At 36.1% G+C, this 27,534-nt stretch overlaps 1 protein-coding gene and 1 long non-coding RNA gene across 2 annotated transcripts in view; one reads left to right on the top strand and one right to left on the bottom strand.

The window, feature by feature from the left end:
• LOC131838151 (uncharacterized) overlaps positions 1–22,369 on the bottom strand; it is a 48,297-nt gene extending 25,928 nt beyond the window's left edge. Inside the window, exons 1-3 of the long non-coding RNA XR_009356500.1 lie at positions 22,283–22,369; positions 7,797–7,969; positions 1,680–1,789 (exon numbers count right to left, since the gene is read on the bottom strand). This is a non-coding gene — a long non-coding RNA (uncharacterized LOC131838151). The remainder of the gene's footprint in view (positions 1–1,679; positions 1,790–7,796; positions 7,970–22,282) is intronic.
• GPR158 (G protein-coupled receptor 158) overlaps positions 1–27,534 on the top strand; it is a 429,043-nt gene that overhangs the window by 4,844 nt on the left and 396,665 nt on the right. Inside the window, exon 2 of the mRNA XM_059183899.1 lies at positions 26,548–26,653. Within this exon, the coding sequence (XP_059039882.1) occupies positions 26,548–26,653 (106 nt within the window). The remainder of the gene's footprint in view (positions 1–26,547; positions 26,654–27,534) is intronic.

Here is a 27,534-nt window from a genome sequence, read left to right as displayed (position 1 = left end):
AATTGGGGGACGCCTGGGTGGCTCAGTCCCCACTGTTGCTTTCACTCAGGTCATAATCTCAGGGTCCTGAGATTGAGCCTTGTGTTGGGCTCTGTGTTCAGCAGAGAGTCTGCTTGACTCTCCCACTGGTCCTCCCCCACAAAATAATAGATAAATAAATAAATAAATAAATATTTTTTAAAGGACTCACATAGGAAGAGAAATTTATTACTCATTTTTTTAATGGCATTACTTGCTCTAACCAAGTGTCTCTTAGATGTTTTGTTATATAGTATAAACATTTTAATTCTTATCTTTCAACTCTGCAAAAGAGAGAGTAGTAATTTAATGTATACACTCAGTTGTTTATATTTTTTACATTAGGTTTGTGATGTCCTTACATTAGGTTTGTGAAATCCTTTGGTTTTGCATAGTTATTTTTCTTTGTGGAACTTAAAGTGATATGGAGTTGGATCCCATTTTGCTGAAATCATAGATATCTTCCTGTTGATAGTTGGTACTATTCAGTGCTTAGGATGGATATAAGGTACTTAACTGCTGAATTTAAATTAAGGTAAAGGAACCTTTGGGAACTCATTATTTTTTGAAGAGCTAAAAGGGACATAGGAGTTCATTTGGTTTCTTTCATCTTCTCAATTTGCAATGAAGGAAATGAGACCCAGAGGGCTAAAGGAACTTGCTAGAGTGGCACAGCTCTTTTGTGGTAGGTTAGAATTAATGGAAACCCATATAAACTTAGCACCTACTATATGTCACATGCTTTATATATACCACTGCATCTAATTCTTTGTACTCTCAGGTAGTGACAGCTTCAGAAAAGTTCATCAACCTGTCCAATGTAACACAGCTAGTAAGTTAGGGATCCCAAATCAAATTTAGATATATCCTGCTGTGAAGCTTATATTGTCTTTCTACTATCCTATGATGCAATCTCTTGATTGCCATCTTTGTTTTCACCTTGTTATTAAAAAATATAACATGTTAATGACTTGAAATAATATATTTGGCCCAAATAAGTCATATATGTTTATTATTTTTAGACTAATCATACAATTCAAGTATGTTGTATAATAGGAAGAATATTAGACTTGACAGAACTTTGCCTCAAGTCTCAGTTTTGTCTCTCATTAGCTGCATTACCTGTCTGGAAATCAGCTTCTCCATAATTAATGGGAATGCCCCTGATGCTATCCAAATACCTTAATAATAATCCTTTGTTCTACACAGTCTTAATGGGTCTATCCAAATTGTCAACAAGTAGGGTTTGGAAACAGAGCGGATACACATAAGTGCAGTACATTGTGGAAATGAGACCACTGGGGAAGTAACATGCAGAGGAAGAGGAATCCATGTGGATGTTAGACTTGGTGTTGGTTAAAAAAAAAAAAAAAGGTGATAGGGCAATGAAGGAAAGATCACAATAGTGTGGAAGTCCCTTTTTAGAAACTAATGCAACAAACCTCGATGTCACTGATTTGCTGAGGGGTTATTTTACTCCCTCTCCTTCACATACAACTCCCCAGCAATTCTAGAACAGATCTCTGCTTTCAACAGAAGAGGGCACTTCACAGTGTAAGGGAAATAACCATCTTGCTCCAAGCTAAACATATCCTATGTCTCCCTTGCAAGTAAGATAGTGGTTCAGAGGTTACCCACAGAAGCAGCACAGAGAGGCTTACCTGGGTTATAGATCAAAGAGTTTTTAGATGAACTTCTGCGCTTGAGGTTTTTGAGTCTCAGTTACTTCATTGGTAAGCTGTGACTTGTAAAGTACATCTCCTTTGGGATTCTGTAATGACCAAATGAAGAATTGGGATCACAGAGAAATTTCAACAAGTATTTTGGCTTCCCAAATACTTACCTCAGACATAAACTTTATCAGCTTAGCTGAATTAAAGTCATGTGACTAACAGTCATTTATAATTTATATGATGGTTTTGTTTCATCCCTAATTATTGTGAAGATTTATAATGACAGTGGATCAGGGTAGAAACATGGGTCTTGGAGAGATATGTTGGCACCCGCTGGATTTTTTCTTTGACTCATGAGCAGTGGCTGCCTTTCTAATCCTCACTTTATCTATAAATTGAGGGAGTTGGTCTTAGGTGACCTGTAGGGCTCCTTATAATCCTAAAAGTCTATAATTATGTACCTAACTGAACATATTACTTTAACTTTTGAACTTTTATTTTATTATAATACTGAAAATAGTTAATATATTTTTATTTAAATGAAGATCATGTTCATATATGTTCAATGTATGTTTTTATCATAGTCATTTATTAATAGAATATTTAGAGAAAGCCCTTTTGATGTATACTAGGTTGAGTATATATGCTAGTGGAAATGAGACATTTATTTATTTATTTATCTCTCTCTCTCTCTCTCTCTTTTTTTTTTGGAGGGCAGGGAATGCCATTTCAAAATAAGAATAAACATGATCTGATACTGCAGATCTTGAAAGATCCCGATTTTATTTAAAAGCAACACAAAGCTATTTTGCAGGTCTCTAATAGGGGGCGTCAGTATACTTGTGTAACTTCCCTCAAGATAACCAATGTTCAGGCATTTTGAAGCTCCTTGCCTACTCTTAACAAAAACCCACTTTCAATTCACTTGTGTAGTTGGCTAATTTTAATATTTCAAAAAGGGCTATTTATTGTGGTGCAGCAGTAGCACCGCATTACTTGCCATTTTGTAGAATGTCCATTTGGAAGCAGAACTGGGATTTCTGAGACTGCTAAATAAATAACGAGAGTATATGGCTGCCCTCTGGAGAGGGAACTGATGCCCTCATTAGACTGATTCCATAGCCTCAACTGCTAGATAAGTCAGATTTTACTTTCAGTTTCAGAAAGGCAGCAGTTAGTTGTCCACTGTTCAGGGTTTTATGGCTACCCTTTTCCAACAAACATTGTGCTTTATGATTATATTGTAACATATTGCAACGCCAAGGAGTAGGTTGTTGACCTTCATTTGCACTTGGTTGGTACTGAAGCATTAGGGCCCTGTTTGTTTTCTCTTTTCAGTTCTGGATTGGTATTTACAGGGTTATTTTAGCAGAATTACTGAGACAGCACCCTGGGATTTTGGTACCTTTGGCAGCTTGATGGCCACTATGCACAAGCAGGCAGCACACTGGTACTGAGGCTATGCCTGGAGGGTTTGCAGCCAACAGTGTTATTAAGCTCTTGTCCACAGCTTTGGCATATGCACTAGGGTGTGCGTGTGGGCGGGGGAATTTGTTCTCCTGCTCTTTTAGCCTTATTTGCTTTTCAGCTTTTAGTTAAAAAACCATTCCTCTGTATAATTTTCTACTTTTTCTGGGCATTTACTCATCCAACAAGTCTTTTTCCTTCAGGGAAAAAAAACAATACAAATATTTAGGTGGATAGTTTGTTCCGTGAAATACTTCTGTTAGAAGTCTTTCTCAGGTTCCTCCCCACCGTTTTCTACAATGCCAAGCTTAGTATAGGAGCCATGACGAACTTTCTTTTTTGTATCAAAAGATATTATAGTGTCCCAAAGCAATTAAAGGATATATCTAGTTTTATCACCTTCATTATAGGTAGAATTTACAGAAAACACAGAATTAGCTTCAATGGTCTGCCCCCAAGATCATTTTCCAAGCAAAAATTATCCACCTGTCAAAGAAGGCAATCTCTCTCTCTCTCTTTTTACATGGTTAATTATTACTTCTAATTAATTGAAATCCAGGTTATTTTCCTTCATTATATACCTGTTATAACTTCCCCGAGTTAAAAACTGTAACTACAGTAAGACAACATAAAATTTTAAAAAACTTCTGTCTAATTAGCAAAGTATGCAGTGCACCTATAATTTAAAAGGAAACTTAGAATTACATAAGATTTTGGTTCATTTTTTTAACTTCGTTTTCTCACCATTTATGTGTTTTGTCCCATGGGTATGCCTCTTTACATTATTATGGAAGAACTTTCATAGAAAAAGGCAAGAGATTTATGTGATCTGAAGAGAAACCAGAGTATGGAAGAAGCTTCATAAAATATGACACATGGCTTTTGTCTGAGAAAGAGTAAAAGGTAATATGGTATAGAATAATGTATTTTACCAATTCTAAGCTGCGCTTTTCCCCCATTTTGACATCTCTTAACTTGAGATCTGTCTTATGATTGAGAGCATGTCATTTGCAATTGACATACATTTCCTTTTAAAGGTATACAATTTAATATCATATATTTTCATTAATGGGATCTTATATTTGATTACTTTTATTGCATTAGGAAATGAGATAATAAATTCCAAGATCTTGATCTCTCCAACTATAAAGTTCTATTATTATCTGCAAGTTATCAAGATACAGCAAAATATGCATATCTAGACAAAATCTAGACCATCACTACTACATGCAAATTAGATTGCTATTTGTCTTCATAATAATTTCGTTTACAAAGACAAGCTATCCTAAAACATGGAACATTTCTTTTTTTTTCCTTAAGATTTTATTTCTAAGTAATCTCTACACCTAATGTGGGACTTGAACTCACAACCCTGAGATTAAGAGTCACATGCTCTACCAGCTGAGCCAGCCAGCACCCCCCCACCCCACATTTCTTTTCAATGTATGTGAAATATACAAAATACTAGGCCAGAAGTTGCAGAAACTTTTATTTTCAGATTAGGTGGGGTAAGGATTATCAAGATCTTTCCCCACCATCTGGTAAAGGATTTCACTCACTCTGCAGGAAAATGCCTAGGACAGTGAGAATAAAAGACCACTTATAGACCCAAAATAGGAAGACATAGCTCTTTCTTTTCTACAGGGCTTAGAAGTTTCAGGGTGGAAATAAACACTTCATGATGTAGTCAGTAACTAGTTTTGTTTAAAGAGACTTAAATGCAACTGTGGAGGCAAGTGTTTGTTCTTTTTTCTAGTTAGCTGCCTGAGTGAAGGGTTTGACTTTCCCTTATTTGATGCCTGAGACCATTGCACAGAGCAAGGTTTCTCAACCTGGACTTTATTGACATTTCAGCCAGATAATCCTTTGTTGTAGGGGCTGTTTTGTTTGTTTTAAGATGTTTAGCAGCACCTTTGGACTCCTACTAGATACCTGTAGCAACCTCCTTGCCCACTGTGATAATCAAAAATGTCTACAAACATAGCCAAATATCACCTTGAGGGCAAAAATACCTTTGATTGAAAGCTGCTGGTGTAGAGAGAGTCATATAAACATGTTATTCGGGGCTATTTACTTCAAGGGTTCTGTATGTATATGTATATATATATATATGTACATGTGCGTATGAGTCTGTCAGATCACATTTCTGTTTATTCATTTGCTTGTTTGGAATGTCAGATTGTTTCATATATAGAACCTGATACAAATGAGAACTGGAAAATTTGATGGATCAATGTAATATGAATTTACACTTATATGTCATCAGGGCTCAGAAAAAAAAAACTTGGCAGACTATTCGCAGAATTTGTTATTAACATGGTTTCACTATTTCTATGGTTACATGTCTTATATTTGAAGTTTCTCAATAAGAGATGCATTTTGAAAAGAAAATATGTGTGTGGGAATGGTGGGGCATTCTTTGAAGAAGAAAGTTTTAGTCAATGTCCTGGGAAAGCTCCTTTTTACAGAATTAGAATTTTAGAAGTCAACAGGATTTTAGAGATCATACAATCCAATTTATTGTAACTTTTACAGGTGAGGAAATTGAGACCCAGGGAAGTGACTGTCACTTGCACAAATCATAGGCACAAATAAAAACACCTCAAGTCATCAAGTAAAGGTTAATTTATATTCATTATTCACTGATCTCAAACATGGCTGATTATTAAGATCACCTGGAAAGCCTGATAATATGTTCCTAGGCAGCGCCCCCTCGCCCCCCGATCATGTGAATGAGATAATCTGAGGATAGGTTCAAAAGTCTATATTAAATACAAAGTCTTTATAATTCAGAAGTAATTGGTCTTTAAGCACAAACTTGGGAAGAAGCAAGTAGTGTTTAATAAGGTTGTAACATATGTAATCCATTCCCAAGATTTTAAGAATAAAAATTAAAAATTGTAGATGTTTAACACCTTCAGCTTTCAAGACCCCCAGAATTTGGCAATCCAGTATTGTGAATGATCCTATTGGTAGCGATAGAATGGATAGCAGGTTTTTTATGAAGGCTGAGAGATCACAGGTACTGAGCCTTGGAATGGTAGGCCACTAACTATTATGCTCTATTTTTCTCTCTTTATTTCAGGTTCTTTGTTTTCACACCTTTAAGATAGGGGCTATCATGAAAGCAGCTCTTTCTTGTTACTATTATTTGTTTGTCCCTTTATGTAAAAGTCGTATTTTGCCCAACTAGTTCTACATGGTCTTCAAATGCAAGGATCACATTTTATGACTTCCCACATTCAGTGGCTCTTGAAATTTCCTTGCATATTTCAGGGACGTAGTATGGCTAGGAGGAAGGATTTGGGGATTACAAACCTACATCTGAATCCACAAACTTCCACTTTTGCTTACTGTGTGACACTGGGCAAGTCACTTAATTCTTTCCGTGTCTGCATCTTGAAAGGGTGTAGAGTATCTCTCATTGTTGTAGAGAGTAAACAATCACATACCTAAGGGTTTAGGATAATGTATGGAATGTACTATTTTTTTTAGGAAACATTATAGAGTATATAACATGTGCCCGGCTAGGACTATAGATGCTGGGGATATAATAGTGAAAATGACAGATAAAGATTCCTGTCCTCATGGGTATTTCTTGTGGGGATAGGGGTAGATAGATGATTAGCAAACAAAACAAATATAATAAATAATTCTTGATAGAAACAAGTGCTATAAGGATAGGAGTAGATAATGAGATAAAATAGCTGAGAGGTAAGGTGAGTTTCATTAAGTGGGGTGTTCAGAAAAGACCTTTGAGTTAAGAAATGAAGGATAAGAAAGAACAGCTGTGGAACAAGTTGGGGAAATCATATTCCAAATATGAAACAATAGTAACAAAGGCTTGAGGCAGGGATGACCTTCAAGAATAGAAATAGAATAGAATAGAAAAGCTTCAAGAGTGGAAAGAGTTACTGGAATGTACTAAGAGGTGGGTAATGAGATAGAAGATGAGTAAGATATGCAGATGTTCAATAAGTTGTTAAAATATTGCGGCAATATAGAAACATACTAAGTATTTTAAAAATTTCTACTCCACGGGCACCTGGGTGGCTCAGTTGGTTAAGCATCTGCCTTTGGCTCAGGTCATGATCTCAGGATCCTGGGATCCCGCCCTCCCTCGGGCTCCCTGCTCAGTGGGGAGTCTGCTTCTCCCTCACCCTCTGCCCCTACCCCCTGCTCATACTCTCTGTCCCTCTCTCAAATAAATAAATAAAATAAAATAAAAATTCTACCCCATAGTGATCTGTACATTGTGGATTCATTTTCACTGTTTTCCCTTGGGTGGTTTTATCGTAGTATTCTTATTTTATTTTGGTGCCTTTTTCTGTTTCTTCCTTTCAGTCTTGGCCTTCTTGCCACAGCCTTCTTTAGCTCTAAAAGCTTGAGTTTTCCAGTCTCTCTGATGAGATTTCAGTCAGAGAATAAGCTATTTCTAGTTGCCCCATTCTCAAATGTGAATGAATAAATTGGAATATGAGAGGCAAGGGAGGTAGAAATCAAAAATCCAAAATTTCTTGCAAAAATAAATTGGGTGCTTTTCTTGCTCCCTGGCTCAAACCTGTAAGAGAAGCATTTTCTAGACACAGACAGCAGACAGCAGGAGAATAAGGGCAGAGGCACAGCAGGTTAACTCACCGGCAAAGCTTTTTTTTTTTTCCCTCACCAGCATGCCTGGAATGACATCCTGCAGGTCGCTGACTTCTCTCAAGCTGGTAGCTGGCAGGTCTTGTCATTTGCCATTTCCTGACATTCTTTGTTGTCCTTTATGCTGAGGTTTCAGATGTAGAGGTCAGGGACTGCCTGAAAAACTGCCAGTGAGAGGCATTAGGTGTGGACTTGAGATTGGAAGGGCAAGGAGAGAGACCATAAACATTTATTTGGACTTGAATTTGGAGGTAGACTTTGCATGACAGGAAGTATAGGTAGGAATGTATCTCTAATGAGGAACATTGACATAGGAAAATAGGGATTGTGGGTTTTAGGAAATAAAATAATCATTAGCTTCTAAAATGTGACACATGTGGTATTTAGCTGCTTTATATTTCATTTTTTTCCTTTCCCTATTCTCTTCCTTGTTTCATTAATTATATTTTTAATTTTTCTACTGGTTACCTCGGTTTTTACACCCATACATTTTAAATAGTATCTTCTATTTTTTACTTTTCTTTATCCTCCTACTTCTCTTTCTATTCCTATATTTTTAGATAATTGAAGATGATGGCATTCATAACCTGTCACTGCAGTAAAAAAACAAAAAAACAAAAAAAGTCTGTTCTTTGTCTATTCGTTGATTCTAAGAAATGAACCTTGAATAACTGAATCTGCATATTCAGAATGTTCTAAATTTCAAGGACCAATTGATTATCTCTTTCTAGACTAACTGCTCTTTCTAGACTAACATGCTACCTTTAGTTTACATGTATCTGCGTGGAGACTTTTCACATATGCTCCCCTGCCTTTGGAATTGCCACCTGCTTTGCCTTTTCATGTTAAAGAAATAAAAAAGAGCCATATATTTTACCCATTTTTAAGACCATCTAACTTTTTAATCAATCATACTATTTGTTAAAAGAAAATTTCATATTTTTGTTGAAGGCATTCTTGTTGGAGTCCCATAATTTGTACAAGTTGCTTTAGGTCTTCAGCAGAATAACCATCATGGAAATCTCACCAAATTATTGGAATTTTGAATCCAACTCTGTGTTGAATACAGGTCCTCTTATTTCTACAGTTCTTATTTTTTCATCCTGTGGAGTATAATTTCAAATACTTTCTAAGCATTTCAGGTACTTTCTAAGTAAAATTTCTAAGTCTTCCCATGTCTGAAAACATGTCTTTGTGCATGATTGATTGTTTGTCAGAATATAGAGTTATAGGTTCAAAGTCATTTTGCCCTCAGAATTTTAAAGACATTGTTTTCAGCATTCATTGATGCTGCCAAAAAATTTTGATATTAACCTGATTTATTACACTTTGTAGGTACTTGTTTCTTTTCTCTTCATAGAAACTTTTAAGATCTTTTCTTTTCCCTTGGGGTTCTGAATATTCATGATGATATACTTAGATGTGATTCTTTTTATTCATCAACCTTACCACTTAGTTGGCCCTTTTAAAGTTTTCCACTCAGAAATTTCTTTTGTGATTGCTTAAAATGACTTTCTCCTATCCTGGAACTTCTAAGAGTTAGATATTTGACTTTCTGGATTGATCTCCATATTTCTTAACTTTCCTCTCATTTTTTTCATCTTTTGCTCTTTACTTTTCCTTGTAGGAAATTTTCTTATTTTTTTCCTTTTTAGTAAATTAGTTTTCATTTGGAAGTCTCTTTTAATTTCTATGAACTCTTTCTTGTTTAGTTTTTTTTTTCATAATTGTATGTTTATTTTCTTAAATCTCCTTGAGAAAATTAAAATACTTATTAAATTTTCTTCTGTTGCCTGAATTATTGCTGTTTGTTCCTGGTTTAGTTGTTTTGCTTTTTCATACCAGTTCTTCCTTATGCTACCCGTTCATCTCAAATATGATCCTTAGTCATCCATTTTCTGACTGAAGGGCTAGGTTAATTTACATAGCTAGGGGAAATGAAGCCTTGTGTCTGGTGTGTAGGCCTAGTTCCTTAGTAGACCTCTTCCTTGACGTAAGGCTTCAATCACTTTAGGATGTCTGAAAAGGAAGCTGGCTGTCTCTGGCCCACCCTAAACCTCTGGGAGAACTAATAGCCAATTTTAGAAGTTTTAGCTCTTCCCAGGTATTTCTTTTCCTCTATACAGAATCATTCTTGATTTTCAGTTTGGGAAAAACTACCCTTACTGCACACAAAGAGAGGTCTACCAACTTGCGTAACTGAAGGATGTCCTACAATTCATCACCTTGATGTCTGCCTCATTTTCTACTTCTGTTCTTGATACCAGTTGACGTTGAGCTTAAAATCTTTCCGAAAAGTCTGCTGGAAGAGCAGTTTTTACCTCCCTTCTAGGCTTTTCCTGCTTATGTCCTGGACTCAGCTGTCACCACTCCAGCTTATCATCAGTATGATCCCAGAGAATCATGTCAAATCTCTGGTCAGTTATTTTGCCTCATGCCCTTTCATATTTATTTACTGTCATTACAGTGGGATGTGGAGGTAGATAAATATAGCTCAACTCATCAACTTGAACAAGAATTCACTCTGAGGTCTTCTGATGGTCTTGTTACCCTTACCAAGGATATGCGCATCATATTCAGCTCTTTTCCTTGTTAGGTGTGTATCCTTAGGCAACCCATTTCATCTCTTTTTGGTCCCCAATTTCCTATTATTTAGGGGAAATGATATTGACAATAGTTATAAACTGGGGAAATAATATCAGCCACACTGGTTCAGTGAGGATGTTTTAAGGGTGTCTAGCGTAATGTCTGAGACATAATGAGCACCAAATAAATGGTAACTTAAAACATAGGGTTCAAATCATACAAGTAAAACCTATATTTAGTTCACATACTGGGTACCTAACCAAGGCTACTTATTTTAATTTCAATTGGAACATTTTTTTATTTACTTTATGGCCTTACTTAAGCTGACATTTTATTTTATAGACTATTAGAGTCTAGAAAAAAGTCATTTAGAGTGAAAAAAAACTGGACATATTATTCAGGTGGATAATTTAACTTGAAAAATCTACATAAATAGGAGCCAACAGAAATAAAAAGAGACAAGTTTAGTAATTTAAGAAATGATTAACAAAAAAGGTTTTTTCATTGAGCTACTATAGCCAAACACTAACATAAATGGCATTTTAATTAAATCAACAGGAAACTGAAGGTATAAGATCATTATTTTATATTTTTAGACAGATTACAGCATTCACATTAAACATTTATTTTCCTTGACATATATACTTTGTCATTTTTTTCTCCCTAGACATAAAAATATGAATTTGGACATATTATATAACTTTTCTGAACCGTTTTTCCTCATCTATAAAATGAGAAAGTACTTCCTCTTTTATAGGATTCTTACTTGGAAAAAAAAATGAATCAATACAGGTGATCTCTTTGTACTGGGTTCCCTGACAAGGACTTATCCTACCCCATTCAGAAAGGATAGAGGTGATACAAGGAACACTGTGGATATGTTTGATAAAATAAACTGTCCTCTTGTTATTCAAAATTGAAATAAAATGAAGCTCAAAACTATCCCAGTGGAGGAAAACCACAAAATGAGACATTAGTCAGCTACCTCTATAAAAGTAGCAGACTCAAAATATATTTTTCAGAGGGACAGTCATCTATTATCAAATTCTAAATCCTAGAAATTTTAAGAGATGTGCTGCACTTAATTTTGAAAGTAGTATCACCTTGAGGAGCCCCCAAAATACAAAGATTGTATATAGATGTTCCTCCTGATTGACCTTACTTCCCTGATGACTGACCTTACTTCATTTTATATTTATAGGTTCTTTTTCTTCTTTAAAAATCAAACTTAATTTATTTATTTTTTTTCCACACACAATGTACAGATCTTCCCAAGGAAGGTGTGGCCTGATTGCCAAAAAACCTTCCAAGAACAAGAAGCCAGACAGATGGAAGACGTTTGTCACTATGTAAAGTTTGGCAAGCTTTCTCTGGACATGTCTGCTGCAAAGCAGTGTGGGGGAGGAGAACATTTACTTGCTTTAAGACAGGCTGTTGTCAAATTCTAGATGTTCTAGAGGGCATCAGACTATGTTGTTCGTTCTTTTGCATTTCTTGTAGTTATATGCTTGAGCTAAATGATACAGAGGCTGGGTGATTTCGCGATGATGTTTTCTGTGCATGAGATGCCCCAAGTGAGGAAATGATACAAAGATTACTTAAGTCACTGAAACATGAATCTAGATTCTTTTATAGTTAGATGGGAACAGAAAGGAAATAACACTTCTTCCCCTTTTAAAAGTCTTTTCACTTTTCCTTGATTCTATCCCATTTACAACTAAACGGTGAAGCGTGCTCTTGTGCTCATATGCTGTGTGCAAATAATTTTAATTAAATACTTGCTATAAAGCTGATTATTCTTACTTTTAATTCCCACAACTCTCTTTTAAAAAAATCTCTTCATGTTGTTACATACACAACCAGTACATTTCTCTACCACTGCATAGTGTGTAGAAACTGTCCAGTTCCAGGGATGGGCACCCAGAATGCTTTCAATTCTTGCTATTACATCAACACTGTGATAAATTTAGATGCCCCTTTATAGACTTGAATGAGAATTTATTTGAAAGGTAAACCCAAGAGCAAGATTTCTGGGTCACAGAGAGGGGTACATTTGTTTTATAAAATATTACAGGATTGTTTTCTCGATAGGCTGCACCAGTCTACATACTTACCAGCAGGGAGCAAAGGATCCTAGAGCTTTACAGTACTGCCAACTCTTGGTATTATATGGCTTTCTAATTTTTTGCCAGTTTAATGAATGCAAAATGGTATCTCACTATTGTTTTAAGTTGCTTAAGCATCTCTTCATGTGCTTGTAAGCATGTTGGTTTACTTCTCTGTAAAATGCTTGTTTATATCCTTCGTCTTTTTCCTAATAGGGTTTCTGTATTTATTGAATTGCAAGAAATCCTGGTGTATTCTAGATACTACTTCCATGTCAATTTTAGACATTGTAATATCACTCAATCTGTTAACTTTAACTTTGTTCATAATCTTTTTCCCTTGAACAGAATTTTCAAAAATTTCTGTTATTAAAAATTTGCCTTACAAAAAATAATTTGCCTTACAGTTTATGCTTTAGGGCTTAAGAAATCTTTCAATACCTTATCAAAAAATATTCTTGTATGTTATCAACTACTAACTTTAAAGTTTTACCTTTCACAGTCAGGTTTTTAACATCTAGAGGTACCCTTGTATGTGGTATTAGGTAGGGACTAAAGTATTATTTTTGTTCACTTAGTGAGCCAGATTCCCAACACTATCATCTTTATCATATGTGTATGGTACCCAATATGCTATATGCATATATGTTTCTGAATTCTTTATTTTGTTCCACTGCATCCCATGTCTGTTTTTCTGTCAATATTGTTTCATTGCCATGGTTGGGCAGTACATCCTACTAATAGCCTGGGCAAAGCCTACCTCTTTTCTTTTCACAGCTTATTTTTATTATTCTACTTATAGCAAGCTATCAAGTTTCTCACAAATCCATATGGAATTTTAGTTGGTTCTTCATTAAATTTGTAGCTGCATTTAATGATAATTCACACTTTTAATTTAGTAAATTATTCCTTCTTAGAGCATGGGATATTTCCCCATATTATTCAGCTCCTCTATTTTGTCCTTCATTACAGTTTCAAAATTTCTCTGTAGAGGTTTTGCGTATTTGTGATTAACTTACCTACTATAGAATTTATGGATTCTTTTGGTATTTTAAGTGGCATCTTTTTAGTTATAATTTTTTGTTGGAGATTGTCAATATAGATAAATGCTATTGATTTTTGTACATTGATCTTCTGTCCATCACCCTTGCTGAACTTTCTTATTATTCTCATATTTGTCTGTTGATTTTATTGCCAGATAAATGATCGTCTACAAATAATGATGCTTTAATCTCTTCTGAACTTTACATATAAATTTTTTCTTTATAGAATTAGTTGTGACTTTCAGTACTATATTAAACAGTATCAGAGATTGTAAGCACTCTTGACTTAAAGGTAACATCTTAAAAAGTTTCTCCTTTAAATATATCATTGATAGAAGCAATCTTTATCAAGTTAAGAAAGTGCTCTTTATTTCTAGTTCATTGTTAATGGAAATTAGGTGGTAGAATTTTGTAATATGTTCGTTTATCTTGATTAAAACAATCAGATAATTTTTCTCACTTCTTAAAGTTGTGAATTTCACTGTTACATTTTATTTTTTTTAGCTTAAAAATTTTTAATTTTAAAAGATTTTATTTATTTAAGAGAAAGAGAGAGAGAGAGAGAGTGCGCGTACACGTGAATGTGCACAAGAGTGGGGAAAGGCAGGCAAAAGGAGAAGCAAATTCCCCGCTGAGTAGGGAGCCCGATGTAGGACTTGATCCTGGGACTCCAGGATCATGACCTGAGATGAAGGCAGTTGCCCAACCAACTGAGCCACCCAGGCGTCCCAGCTTTTTAAGTTTTTAATTCCAGTTAACATACAGTGTTCTATTAATTTCAGGTATACAATATAGTGATTCAACAATCTCGTATGTCCCCATCGTTCATCACAATAAATGTATTGCCTAATCCTCATCATCTGTTTAACCCATTGCCCACACCTTCTCCCCTCTGCTAACCATCAGTTTGTTCTCTACAGTTAAGAGTCTATTTCTTTTTTTTTTTTTTAAGAATCTATTTCTTGATTTGTCTCTATTTCACTTTTTCCCCCTCTGCTTATTTATTTTGTTTCTTAATTTTCACATATGTGTGAAATCATATGGTCTCTCTCTTTCTGACAGGCTTATTATTATATCTCTTGTTTCACCCCTGTTTCAAATGGCAAGATTTTATTCTTTTTTATGACTAATATTCCATTGTGTGATTATATATTTATATATAACACCTCTTTTTTCTTTATCCATTCATCAATCAATGGGCACTTGAGCTTCTTCCGTAACTTGTCTATTGTATTAATGCAGCTATAAACAGAGGGGTTTATGGATTCTTTGGATAAATACCCAGTAGTGTGATTAACTTTTGGAGGAAGCGCCACACTGTTTTTGTACAGTGGCTGCACCAGTTTGCCTTCCCACCAACAGTGAACCTTACAAATACCAGTTGTTTCTTGTGTTGTTATTAGCCATTCTAACAGGTGGGAAGTGACATCTCATTGTAGATTTGATTTTCATTTCCCTGATACTAAGTGATGATGAACATCTTTTCATGTGTCTGTTGGTCATCTGTATGTGTTCTTTGGAGAAATGTTATGTTCATGTCTTCTGCCAATTTTTAATTGGATTATTGAGGGGTTTTTTGGTTTTGAGGTATGTAAGTTATTATGTATTTTGGATACTAAACCTCCATCAGGTATGTCATTTGCAAATAACTTCTTCTATTCAGTAGGTTACCTTTCAGTTTTGTTGATTTTTATCCCTTCATTGTGCAAAAGCTTTTTTTTTTTTTAATTATATATAGTCCCTGTACTTTATTTTTGCTTTTGTATCCCTTGCCTCTAGAAAAAAGTTGCTATGGCTGATGTTAAAGAGGTTATTGCCTGGTTCCTCTTCTAGAATTTTTATAGTTTCAGGTCTCAAATTTAGGTCTTTATTTCATTTTGAATTTATTTTTGTGTGTAGTATAAAAAATGGCCCAGTTTCATTCCTATGTGTGTTGCTACCCAGTTTTCCCAACACTACTTGAAGTGACTGTCCCTGTTCGGCATTCTTTTCTGCTTTGTCAAAGGTTAATTGACCATACGATTGTTCGTTTATTTCTGGGTTTTCTATTCTGTTCTATTTATCTATATGTCTATTTTTGTGCCAGTACCATACTATCACTACAGCTTTATAATATGACTTGAAAGTCTGAATTGTGATGCCTCCAGCTTTGATTGTTTCAAGATTGCTTTGGCTAATCAGGGTCTTTATGGTTCTATATAAATTTTAGAGTTAGTTGTTATAGCTCGTGAAAATGCTGTCATTATTTTGATGGGAATTGCATTATATGTGTAGGTTGGTTTGGGTAGTATAGACATTTTAACAATATTTGTTCTTCTAATCCATAGGCATGGAATGTCTTTCCATTTCTTTGTGTTCTCTTCAATTTCTTTCACCAACGTTTTATAGTTTTTAGAGTTTATAGTTTTCCTTCTCTCTTTGGCTAGGTTTATTCCTAGGTATCATTAGTTTTGGTGCAATTATAAATGGCATTGTTTTCTTAATTTACTCTTTCTGCTATGTCATTATTGGTGTAAAAAAGGGCAACAGATTTCTGTACATTGATTTTGTATCCTGAGACTTTATGGAATTATCAGCTCTAGCAAGTTTTTAGTAGAGTCTTTTAGGTTTTCTGTATATTAGTATCATGTCATCTGCAAATACTCAAAGTTTTACTTCTTCTTTACCAATTGGGATGCCTTTCATTTTTGTTTTCTGATTGCTGAGGCTAGGACTTCCAGTACTATGTTGAATAAAGTGATGAGAGTGGACATCTTTGACTTGTTCCTGACCTTAGGGGAAGAGCTCTGTTTTCTGCATTGAAGATGATAATAGCTATGGGTTTTTCACATATGGCCTTCATTATATTGAGTTTTTTCCCCTCTATCCCTACTTTGTTGAGTGTTTTTTTTTATCATGAATGGATATTATACTTTGTCAAATGCTTTTCCCATGTCTATTAAAATAATCATATGGTTCTTATCTTTTCTCATATTGGTGTGATATTGATTTCTTTGTGAATATTGAACCACCTGTGCTACCCAGGAGTAATCCCACTTGATCGTGGTGAATGATTTTTTTAAATGCATTGTTGAATTCAGTTTGCTAGTATTTTGTTGAGGATTTTGCTTCTATGTTCATTAGAGATTGGCCTATAGTTCTCTTTTTTATTAATATCATTATCTAGTTTTGGTATCAGGGTAATGCTGGCCTCATAGAATGAAACTGGAAATTTTCCTTCCTTTTCTGTTTTTTTGGAATAGTCTGAGAAGAATAGGTATTAATTCTTTTAAAAATATTTGATAGAATCTACCTGTGAAGCTATCTGGTCCTGGACTTTTCTTTGTTGAAAGCTTTTTGACTACTGACTCAATTTCTTTGTTGGTTATTGGTCTCTTCAAATTTTCTATTTCTTCCTGTTTCAGTTTTGGTAGTTTATATGTTTATAGGAATTATTCCATTCGTTGGCATATAGTTTTTCATAATATTCTCTTGTTTGTATTTCTGTGGTGTTGGTTTTTATTTCTCCTCTCTCTTTGTGATTGTGTCTGAGTCCTTTCTCTTTTTTTCTTGATACGTCTGGCTAGATGAATCAATTTTATTGATTTTTTTTTTTCAAAGAACCAGCTCCCAGTTTCATTGATCTGTTCTGTTTTGTTTGTTTTTTTAAGTTTCTATATCATTTTTTTTCCTGCTTTAATCTTTATCATTTCCTTCCTTCTGATGGTTTTATGTTTTGCTTATGCTTCTTTTTCTAGCTCCTTCAGATATAAGGGTAGGTTGTTTATTTGAGATTTTTCTTGTTTCTTGAGGTAGGTATTGCTATGAATTTCCCTCTCAGAATTGCTTTTGCTATATCCCAAAGATTTTGGACCATTTTGTTCTTATTTTCATTTTTTTCCATGTTACTTTTTAATTTCTTCTTTTATTTCCTGGTTGACCAATTCATTGTTTAGCAGTATATTATTTAACATCCATGTATTTGTTTTCTTCTCAAATGTTTTCTTATGGTTGGCTTCTAGTTTCAAAACACTGTAGTTAGAAAAAATGCATAGTATGACTTTGATCTTCTTGAATTTGTTGAGGCTTGTTCTGTAGGCTAATATGTGATCTATTCTGGAGAATGTTCCATGTGCATTTGAAAAGGATGTGTATTCTGCTTAGGATGGAATGTTCTGGATATATATCTGTTAAATCCACTTGTTTCATTGTGTCATTCAAAGCCATTGTTTCCTTGTTGATTTTCTGTTAAGATGATCTGTTCATTGATGTAACTGGGTGTTAAAGTTCCCTATTATCATTGTAATATTATCAATTAATTCCTTTATGCTTGTTATTAACTGTTTTATGTATTTGGGTGCACCTACATTGGGTGCATAAATATTTAAAATTGTTACATCTTCTTGTTGGAGTGTCTGCTTTAATATTATATAGTGTACTCCTTTGTCTCTTATTATAGTCTTTGCTTTAAAGTCCATTTGCTCCAATATAAGTATTGCTACTCCAGCTTTCTTTTGACATCCATTTGCATGACAGATGTTTCTCCATTCACTCACTTTCAACCTGCAGGTAGGTTTAGGTCTAAAATGAGTCTCTTATAGGCAGTATGTAGGTAGGTCTTGTTATTTTAGTCATTCTCTCTATAACTTCTGGAGTGTTTAGTCCATTTATATTACTTATAGATACATATTTATTATAACTTTATTATTTGTTTTGTGGTTATTTCTGAAGATTTTCTCTGATCCTTTCTCTGTTTCATGGTTTGCTGATTTTCATTAATGATATATTTGGATTTTTTTCTCTTTATTCTTTGCATATTTATTAGTGGTTTTTGATATATCGGTACCAATAGGTTTGTATATAACCTCTTCTGCATACAGCAATCTACATTAAGTTGATGTTCATTTAATTTTGAACCCATTCTTTTCCCATCCCCTCCCCACGATGTAGGTATTTATTTCTATATTTTATACCCCTTTATCTCATGAGTTTCTTGACTGATTTTTTATAGACATACTCATCTTTGCTTTTTTTGTGTGTTTCCTACCTTTCTCTTTCACTCCAGTTGTCTACAGAGGCTCTCTTTGCTGTTGTGGGCAATGTTTGATCCTTGGCCTGAATGTGGCATGCTTTAACTAGGTGTGCTCTGATATGTTTGTGAAATGGGACCTGTCACCACCACTGCAGAAACTTAAGTGCCTACATTGGGAAATGCAGTGTTTGCAGGGACTTGGGCTGGTCTTCTGTGGGGGTGGGGGTGGGGGGTGGGGTGATCCACTATAATGGGACTGAGACATGACTGGGAAGGGTAGTTTCACTGGAGCATGGTGTGGTGGGGTTTGGTGTAAGCAGTTTAGGTAGTGGGTGTCAGAACTGTACTAGTTCCCACAGTTGGCGATATGCTTATGCAGAGGAGCAGGGGAGAAAAATGGCACTAGCCACTTCCTTTGTTCTTGAAGGGGTTCTGTCCACGAACACTCTATAGTATGTGCTCTGATATGGGCCAATAACCTCCCCATTATGTGCCCCTGGAGCTCTTCAGATTATTGTTTCCATGATGTGTGCCCATAGGTTGTTTGCCTGCCTTCTCTCCAAGAACAGTTCAGTGCCCTTGGGGCTCTATCATAGCCAAGCCCAATGACTTTTATAACTCCAGGCTTTATGCCTTACTGGTGGCCAGAAATCAAGAAATTTGGGCCCTCTCACCTTCCAAGCCAACTATGGGATTTTAATTTCCCATCACTCCCCTATGTGCTAGTGTGTGTCTCACTCTTCTCTGATACCACTCCATCCTTACTACAGCAGCCATAATCTGCTTCTCTCCCAAAAGCTGTATCCACACTTTCTATCTTCTTCAATGTGACTTCTTTTCAACCTTTAGTTGTAGAGTTTGTTCTGCTAGTCTTCAGGTCAATCTCTGGGATATTAGGATGATTTAGAATGGTTAGTTATATTCATGGGATGAGACAAGCTTGTGGTCCTCCTACTCAGCAACTATTTTCCCTCATTGATAGATTTTCTCACATTAAAACCTTCTTTCATTCTTAAGATATACTCTAGTGGATCATGATTTATAATTATTTTAAGATATTTTAACATTTGGGGCACCTGGGTGGCTCAGTGGGTTAGGCCTCTGCCTTCGGCTCAGGTCGTGATCTCAGGGTCCTGGGATCGAGCCCCGCATCCGGCTCTCTGCTCAGTGGGGAGCCTGCTTCCCCCTCTCTCTCTGCCTGCCTCTCTGCCTACTTGTGATCTGTGTCTGTCAAATAAATAAATAAAATCTTAAAAAAAAAAAGATATTTTAACATTTTATTTAGCCAATATTTTCCTTAGGATTCTTGGATCTACGTGTAGTTAAAAGGGGGGTTACAGTTTTTTTTTTTTTTTTAGGTATTGTTCTCATGTGGTTTGAAATCAAAATCACATAAACTGCATTGTTTTTGTTATATTTTTATTTTAAAAATTTGTAAAAATATAAGAACTATTTCTTAAAAGTTTGGTAGAATTTGTAGTAAAACATGTAAGCCTGAAGCTTTTCTGGCAAGTGAATGATTTAAATTTTTTTATACTTATTATCCTGTTCAAGTTTTATATTCCTTCTTGGGCAAGTTTGCCATTTTATATTTTCTTCATTAATTCTAGTTTTTAAAAGTTTATTAGAGAATCATTAATCATAATACTGTTTTTTAGAGCATTCCTTTGTATTTTTTCACTATATTTATTTGCCTATTTTCTTTTATTTGTGTATTTTTTAATACTTGAATCTCTTATTCATCTTTTCAAAGAACTTTAGTTGTTTTTATAACTGAGAAGTTCTAACTATTTTGAAATAATTTTAGATTTTAAGAAGATTAGCAAAAATAGTAGAGAAAGTTCCCACATACCATTTACTCAACTTCCAGTAACAATAAAATCTTATGTAACCATGGTAAAACTATCAAAACTAAGAAAGTAATGTTAGTGCAATACTGTTAAATTACAGATCTTGAGACACCTGGGTGGTTCAGCTGGTCAGGCATCTATCCACCTTCGGCTCAGGTCATGATCCCAGGGTTCTGAGATCAAGTCCCACATCAGACTCCTTGCTCAGCAGGGAAACTGTTTCTCCCTCTCCCTGCCACTCTCCCTGATTATGCACTCCAATGTTATAGCAGCATTATCAACAATAGCCAAATTATGGAAAGAGCCCAAATGTCCACTAATGAGTAGATAAAGAAGATATGGTGTGTACACACATGCACACAGGAGCTAGGAGAAGTATTACAAAGACATGAGCTATGGAAATTTAAGTCTGGTGGGGAAAACAGACCATTAAAGTATAAAGAAGGTAAGTATAGCATATTATGGTAAGAATACGGAAGTCGCTTCTAAATCAGAGTTTATGAAAGTCTTCAGAAAGTCAGGGAGGAGCTATGATTGTTAAAGCACAGTTTAGGGAAAGGGGCTTCAGGTATAAAGAAATGTATAAAAGAATGGTTTTCTGAGATAGCATAAGTTTTTAAGGACACCACATGTAATTGTGAATTGTTTGGAACAAAGAAAGTGTGCAGAAGAGTGGTTGGTGATGTCAGTAGTAGGAGGGGTATGATACAACATTATACCAAAGAGCTTGGATTTTATTCTTTAGGACAGTGGGAAATACTGACTTTAAGCTGGAAATCATTAGGATCGGATGGACATATTTCGAAGATTACATAGACAGCAGAGTGTGATGCTTAAGCTCCAATGCCCTTGGCTTTCACGGAAACCTTCTAAAGTCCTAGAATGAACACTAGGAATGAGTTTTGTGGTCATATGTTTTTCTGTAAAATTTGAAAAAGGAGGATATTTTAACTGCAATGTTCTCTTTCTACTTAACTTGCTTCTAATACATTTTTCCTAGGCTGTGGTATTTTTGGAAACCACCTAAGGGAAAGTTCAGCATTATTTAGCAAGATATATATATATATATATATATATATATATATATATATATATTAAAGACTTTTCTATTTATTTGAGAGGGAGGGAGACAGGTAACAGGAGCGGGAGGGGCAAAGGGAAAGGGAGAGAGATTCTCAAGCAGACTCCCTGCTGAGCTGAGACGAGCAGGGGCTGCAACCCAGGACCTTGAGATCCTGACCTGTCTGGAAACCAAGAGTGGAATGCTTAAGGTACTGCACCACCCAGGAACCCCTAGTAATATATATTAAAGTAGTTTGTACTACTGGCATAGAAATAGCTTCTGATAATGATCTTATTATCCACACTGCAGTTAAAAGGCAAAGATAGAAGGCCAAAGGTCATATTGTAATATGTGTATTCATGATTTTGTGTCTGTTTCTTAGAGAAGGACCCTAAATCATATACACTTCAGGAACAGGATCTTTACCTGGAGCAATCTGAGACAGGGCTCAATCAGTAAATGATTGTAAACATTTTTTTAGCCTTGAGAGATGAAGACCCGAACCAAGGCAGTGAGGGGAAAGGTTACGATACAAGGAGCATCCAGGGGGTACGATCTAGGGAAGGTGGCACTTGTTTTGAGCTGGGGGTTGGTTTCACAACAGGTTATCACCTTGGATAACTGGAAGGACGGAAGCACCATCACGGACAAAGAACATTAGGGGAACTGAAAATTTGGGTGGAGGATGAATCGCATTTTGGGCTTGTTGCGTTTCAGGTGTCAGACAAGAAGACAAAAATGCACGTCTGCAGCTCAGCTAAGCCTCCAGGCGTTGGGGGATATAACTTGCTAATATTTTCTTCTCTGGAGGCCACTTACCAGGCTTTTTCAGCCCTCGCTTTCCAGTCCTCAGCCCAGGAAACCGCAGCGGCTTACACACCCCCAGAGCTTCCCAGCGGTGCCTGCTCACCGGATGTGCGAGCAGCACTTCCGCCCCCAGAGGCATGCGCTCAGGGGACGCTCTGCGCAGGCGCGGTGAGGCTCCTAGCCAGGCCCAACCTCTGTCGTGGCAGGGGTGTCTCGTGAGTGGTTTCGCCTCTGTGTGGTTTTCAGCAGGATACCTTCCTCCGCAGAGAGAGCTGTTCTCTTCCCACTTAATCCCCCCAACCTCCACTTTCCCCTCCGGAAGTCACCCGCACCTCCCTGAGGGCTTTGTAGGTCTCCAGGCACCCGAGGCAGCGATGCTAATGAAGATGAGTCAGCGCTGATTTCCCAGCTGGTAAACTCACGACTCATTACCTTCGGTGGTTTTGCACAAAGACCGGAAAGCTTCGGGAGCTGAGCTTGAGGTCTGATGTGACTTTTGGTTCTCATGTAGGAACCAAGAAGCAAGAGGGAAAATTCTCAGTGATTAAGATATCGATTTCTTAAGCCAGTTCCCCCAGGAAAGGGACTAGAGTTAATTGCAGCCTTTGGGAACCCCAACGTGGCTCCTGTCCCCGAGCAAGGCGGAACATGTGCACTCTCTTGTGACTGAATTCGTCCAGTGTAGCAGGATAGGGGAGGGAAACTTGACCTCGCTCTTACTAACAGATGTGGAACAAAGACAAATAGAGAGTTTTATTAGTTTATTACTTACAGAAACATTCTCAGTAAGCCATTCACGGCAGAACACCGAAATGTGGTGGACAGTAACAGTCCAGTGGGGGGATATTGTGTTATTGAAGATGGCTGGTGACTTAGAGTGTGATATGAGCCTGAAGCATCGGTTGGGTTAGAAATCTGTCCACTCTAAAAAACAAACAAACAAACCCCATTCCCCTCACCTGCTTGAAGTTTTTTTCCCTGCCATTGCACTTGTTACTTTGTAATATATAGCATAATTTACTTACTTGTTATAGCTGTAATTTATTATTTGTCTCACACTAGAGTTAAGCCCCATGGAGGCAGAAACTTTTTTTTCTGCTTACTGTTGTGTTTCAAAGGCCAAGAACAGTTTTGGCCCAAAACTTGAGTGCTTCACTCAACATAGACTTAGTGGAATGAAAAAAAAAAAAAAAAAGGAGTATGTTATTTTTCAAAGAGCATGAAGTAGCCTAGAGAGGGCTTGCATGATTGGTGTGGCCTAGGTGGGACATAGTTCAAAGGCCTGCTAGTAAAGACAGCCAAAAAATGAACAAATATTTGTGGAATATCGGCTATACCCTAAATGATAGCTTCTCAAATTTCTCAGAATTTACCATCTTTTCTCATTAAATGTTCTGACATTTTTATATTTGGGCCTATGCTGTTCACCTTCGTTGTATCTCTTATAGTGGTATGTTCATACTAGATAATAAGTATTTGTGGAAAGAGCAAGGGAGTGAACTTCATTAAGGCATTAGGTTACCTGGGAATTCATTTATTTATCACATGAACAGGCACTTGTTTTATAGAATTATGGCCAAGAATAGTAGTAGTTTGCAAATAGAGGTCTATTTCGCTGAAGAGGTCTATTTGTGAGTTTTCTATGATAATTTTTAGGATTTCGTTCCAGCAGTCCTCTGAAAATTTAACTTACACATATTCTGGGCTATCTGGATAACCAAATACTAACAGGAGATTTTGGTGTCTCTGTTTTGTGTCTCTTTTGAGCATGTTACCACTACTTAGTGTATTATTTTGTGGCAGGTTAATAAGAAAAACTCAGAGGCATCCTTTAAAAATGTAAAAGACTTATTCACCTTAAATGAAGCCCAAATGACAGTAAGCTACTCTGTCAGAAGATTTCACAGTAGTTTAAAAGAAGAAAAGAGAGAAATGAGTCATAGCATGTAGTAAAATAGGCTGGCTAAAGTCTGTACCATATTCCTGTTCTGAGAGGTATTTAGCTTGGCAAAGCATAATCATTGGTGTTTTAAATTAATATATTAAATTTAAGTTTTGTTAACATTATAGTTTTGTTTGCACTTTGTGATTTTGTGGGGTTTTTTTTTTTGTAGCTACAAGTAGTATAATATAAAGAATTTGAACCTAACTTTATATTTGTACATATTTAATAATACATAATGAAAGTATTTTTAATTAGGAACAGAAGACCTTAAAAATGTGTTTTTGTTTTAGTGGATTTTAATGAGGTTTTATACTTTACTCAAGTTTGTGAAAAATGACATTACAAAGCTTTGAGCTTTAGGCTCCAGGACACAGAATATTTACTTTAATGATGTACAGCTACGAAAGTTCACTATAGGAAAGATGTTTCTGCTGCTGGTAGTGCTCATGGTGCCGAAATACAGAAGAGAGGGATCTTTGGAAATTGTTGGAAGATCGGTTGGAGAAAATGGAAAAATCTGAGATAAAGCTGGAGCTTTCTTTGCAGTTTTGCTTTTGGCTCTGAATTTGTGAGTTCTCTTTCTTAGTGATTTTTCTCAAATGGCTAAGTGAAAGGCAGTGTTTTTGTTTCCAGATTTAAGAGAAGAAAAATGCTAACCAGAACTTCTGTAGATGGTGCAGATCTCTGGTGTGGAATACTGGGAGACCTAAAGTGCTGGGGTTTTTTGTTTGTTTGTTTGAATTATGTTATGTTAGTCACCGTACAGCTCATCATGTTTTTAATGTAGGGTTCCATGATTCATTATTTGTGTATAACACCTAGTGCTCCTTACAATACATTCCCTCCTTGATACCTATAACCCGGGCTACTCCATCCCCCTGCTCTCCTCCCCTCTGAAACTCTCAGATTGTTTCCTGGAGTCCATAGTCTCTTATGGTTCATCTCCCTCTCTGATTTACCTCCCTTCAGTTTTCCCTTCCTTCTCCTAATGTCCTCTGTGTTATTCCTTATGTTCCACATATGAGTGAGACCATATGATAATTGACACTCTCTGCTTGACTTATTTCACTTAGCATAATCCCCTCCAGTCCCATCCATGTCAGTGCAAATGGTGGGTATTCATCCTTTCTGATGGCTGAATAATAATAGTCCATCGCATATGTGAACCACATCTTCTTTATCCATTCATCTGTTGAAGGGCATCTCGGCTCTTTCCACAGTTTGGCTATTGTGGACATTGCTGTTATGAACTTTGGGGTGCATGTGCCCCTTCTTTTCACTACATCTGTATCTTTGGGGTAAATACCCAGTAGTGCAATTGCTGGGTCATAGAGTAGCTCTAGTTTTAACTTTTTGAAGAGCCACTGTATTGTTTTCCAGAGTGGCTGCACCAGCTTGCATTCCCACCAACAGTGTAAGAGGGTTCCCCTTTCTCCACATCCTCTCCAACACATGTTGTTTCCTGCCTTGTTAATTTTGGCCATTCTAACTGGTATAAGGTGGTATCTCATTGTGGTTTTGATTTGTATTTCCCTGATGGCTAATGATGTTGAACACTTTCTTCATATACCTGTTAGCTATTTGTGTGTATTCTTTGGAGAAATGTCTGTTCATGTCTTCTGCCCATTTTTTGACTTCATTACTTGTTTTTTGGGTGTTGAGCTTGAGAAGTTCTTTATACATCTTGGATACTAGCCTTTTATCTGTAATGTCACTTGCAAATATCTTCTTCCATTCTGTGGGTTGTCTCTTAGTTTTATTGACTTGTTCCTCTGCTGTACAGAAGCTCTTTATCTTATGAAGTCCCCAAAGTTCATTTTTGCTTTTGATTCCCTTGCAAAGCCCTGTTTAAAGTCATTGTGATAGAAGATCAAAGGAAAGATGCTATCCAGCCCCTCCCCCATCCCTTGTCCCACACTGGGAAATAGGAAAAGAAAGAAAGGAGGTGAGGACTTTGCTTTGGTTTACTTTCATAGAAGAGGTACTGGGAGCAGGTGTTATTTTAAAGTCGACTTTTCTACCATGTCCAGAGCAATACTAACTGGAGTTTAGTCAATCCACAAATATTTACTGAGCACCTCTATGTGCTAGGCATTACGCAGGGAGCTGAAGACAATGAACAATACAGGGACTTAAGTCAAACTAATACTTGCTGGTTCTGTTGTATTGTGTCCCTATCTTCACTTGGTACACTTTAGTTGAATATGAGTGGGCAATGTGAACATTTTTAGTGCACTTTTGATGTTGATTTGTCTAATTTCTGGGATGGGATACCGGATTAGAAATTGTAAGGGCTCAGATTAATTTGCTTTTATCTTTGTCTGTTTTTAAGGGGTGTTATGAAAGTTGACATAAATCTTCAGAAAGTGGACATTGACCAATGTTCAAGTGATGGCTGGTTTCCAGGAACTCACAAATGTCACCTTAACAATTCAGAGGTAAGAACCTGAAGATAAAATCCTCTGAAATCAGAAGCTCAGAAATGTATAACTTGAGAATTATATTGTATTTACATGGGTAAGTAAACAAGATGCATCTTACTGGGAAAGAAAAGTCTCATATGCAGTTTTGAATTGTTGCTAAATGAACTGAAAGGGGTAGAAAATTTTGTGCACAAAAACTGTTCATTTGGGGACTAAGAGAAAGCTGAAACTTAAAATATGTCCAAAGTTTGCATTAGTCAAAGGCTGACCCTATTCTTCAAAATGGGCTAGAGATTAAAATAACCATGAAGTGTGAAACCCAGGAGGGGTCAACCAGATTATGCATATTTTTAGGCAGTATAATGCTTGTTGAAACACTGATGCTGTACATTCAGACATGCTGCCATCTGCTAGAAAAGTGATACAGTAAGGCAGGGCAAATTTTAGAACAAAAAGAAAATTATTCAGGGACTGGGATAAGAAATACGTATATTTGTGTATGTTTTTCCAATTTTAATCTCTTGTCTGTGCTTGATTTCCTGGGACTCTGATTGGTTTAAAAAATTAGTCAAAGAGATCATACTTCTGGAAATAAGGCTGTTACGTGTCTTTTGTGGTTTGAAAGAAGAAATGTGATGACATCCTGATTTCATTTTCAATAATCTATCTCTCAGGTCCCCAAATGCTGTGAAACAACAGTACAATAAATATTCTGATCCTAAATAAATACTTGAACTGTCCCAACTTCGAGTCCATGGATTTGTGAGGAAAGTCAGCTTAATTTATTTAAAATACAGGGGAGATTGCCATAAATGTAGTAATTTAAATCTTCAATTTTAATTTTTTGTTCTTGCAAAAGGTGGTTTTATATAGTATATATTTTTTCTATCTGATAT

The sequence above is a fragment of the Mustela lutreola genome, chromosome 8, assembly GCF_030435805.1.
Source record: "Mustela lutreola isolate mMusLut2 chromosome 8, mMusLut2.pri, whole genome shotgun sequence".
NCBI classification, from domain to species: Eukaryota; Metazoa; Chordata; class Mammalia; order Carnivora; family Mustelidae; genus Mustela; species Mustela lutreola.
This window is presented reverse-complemented; position numbering and strand designations above follow the sequence as displayed.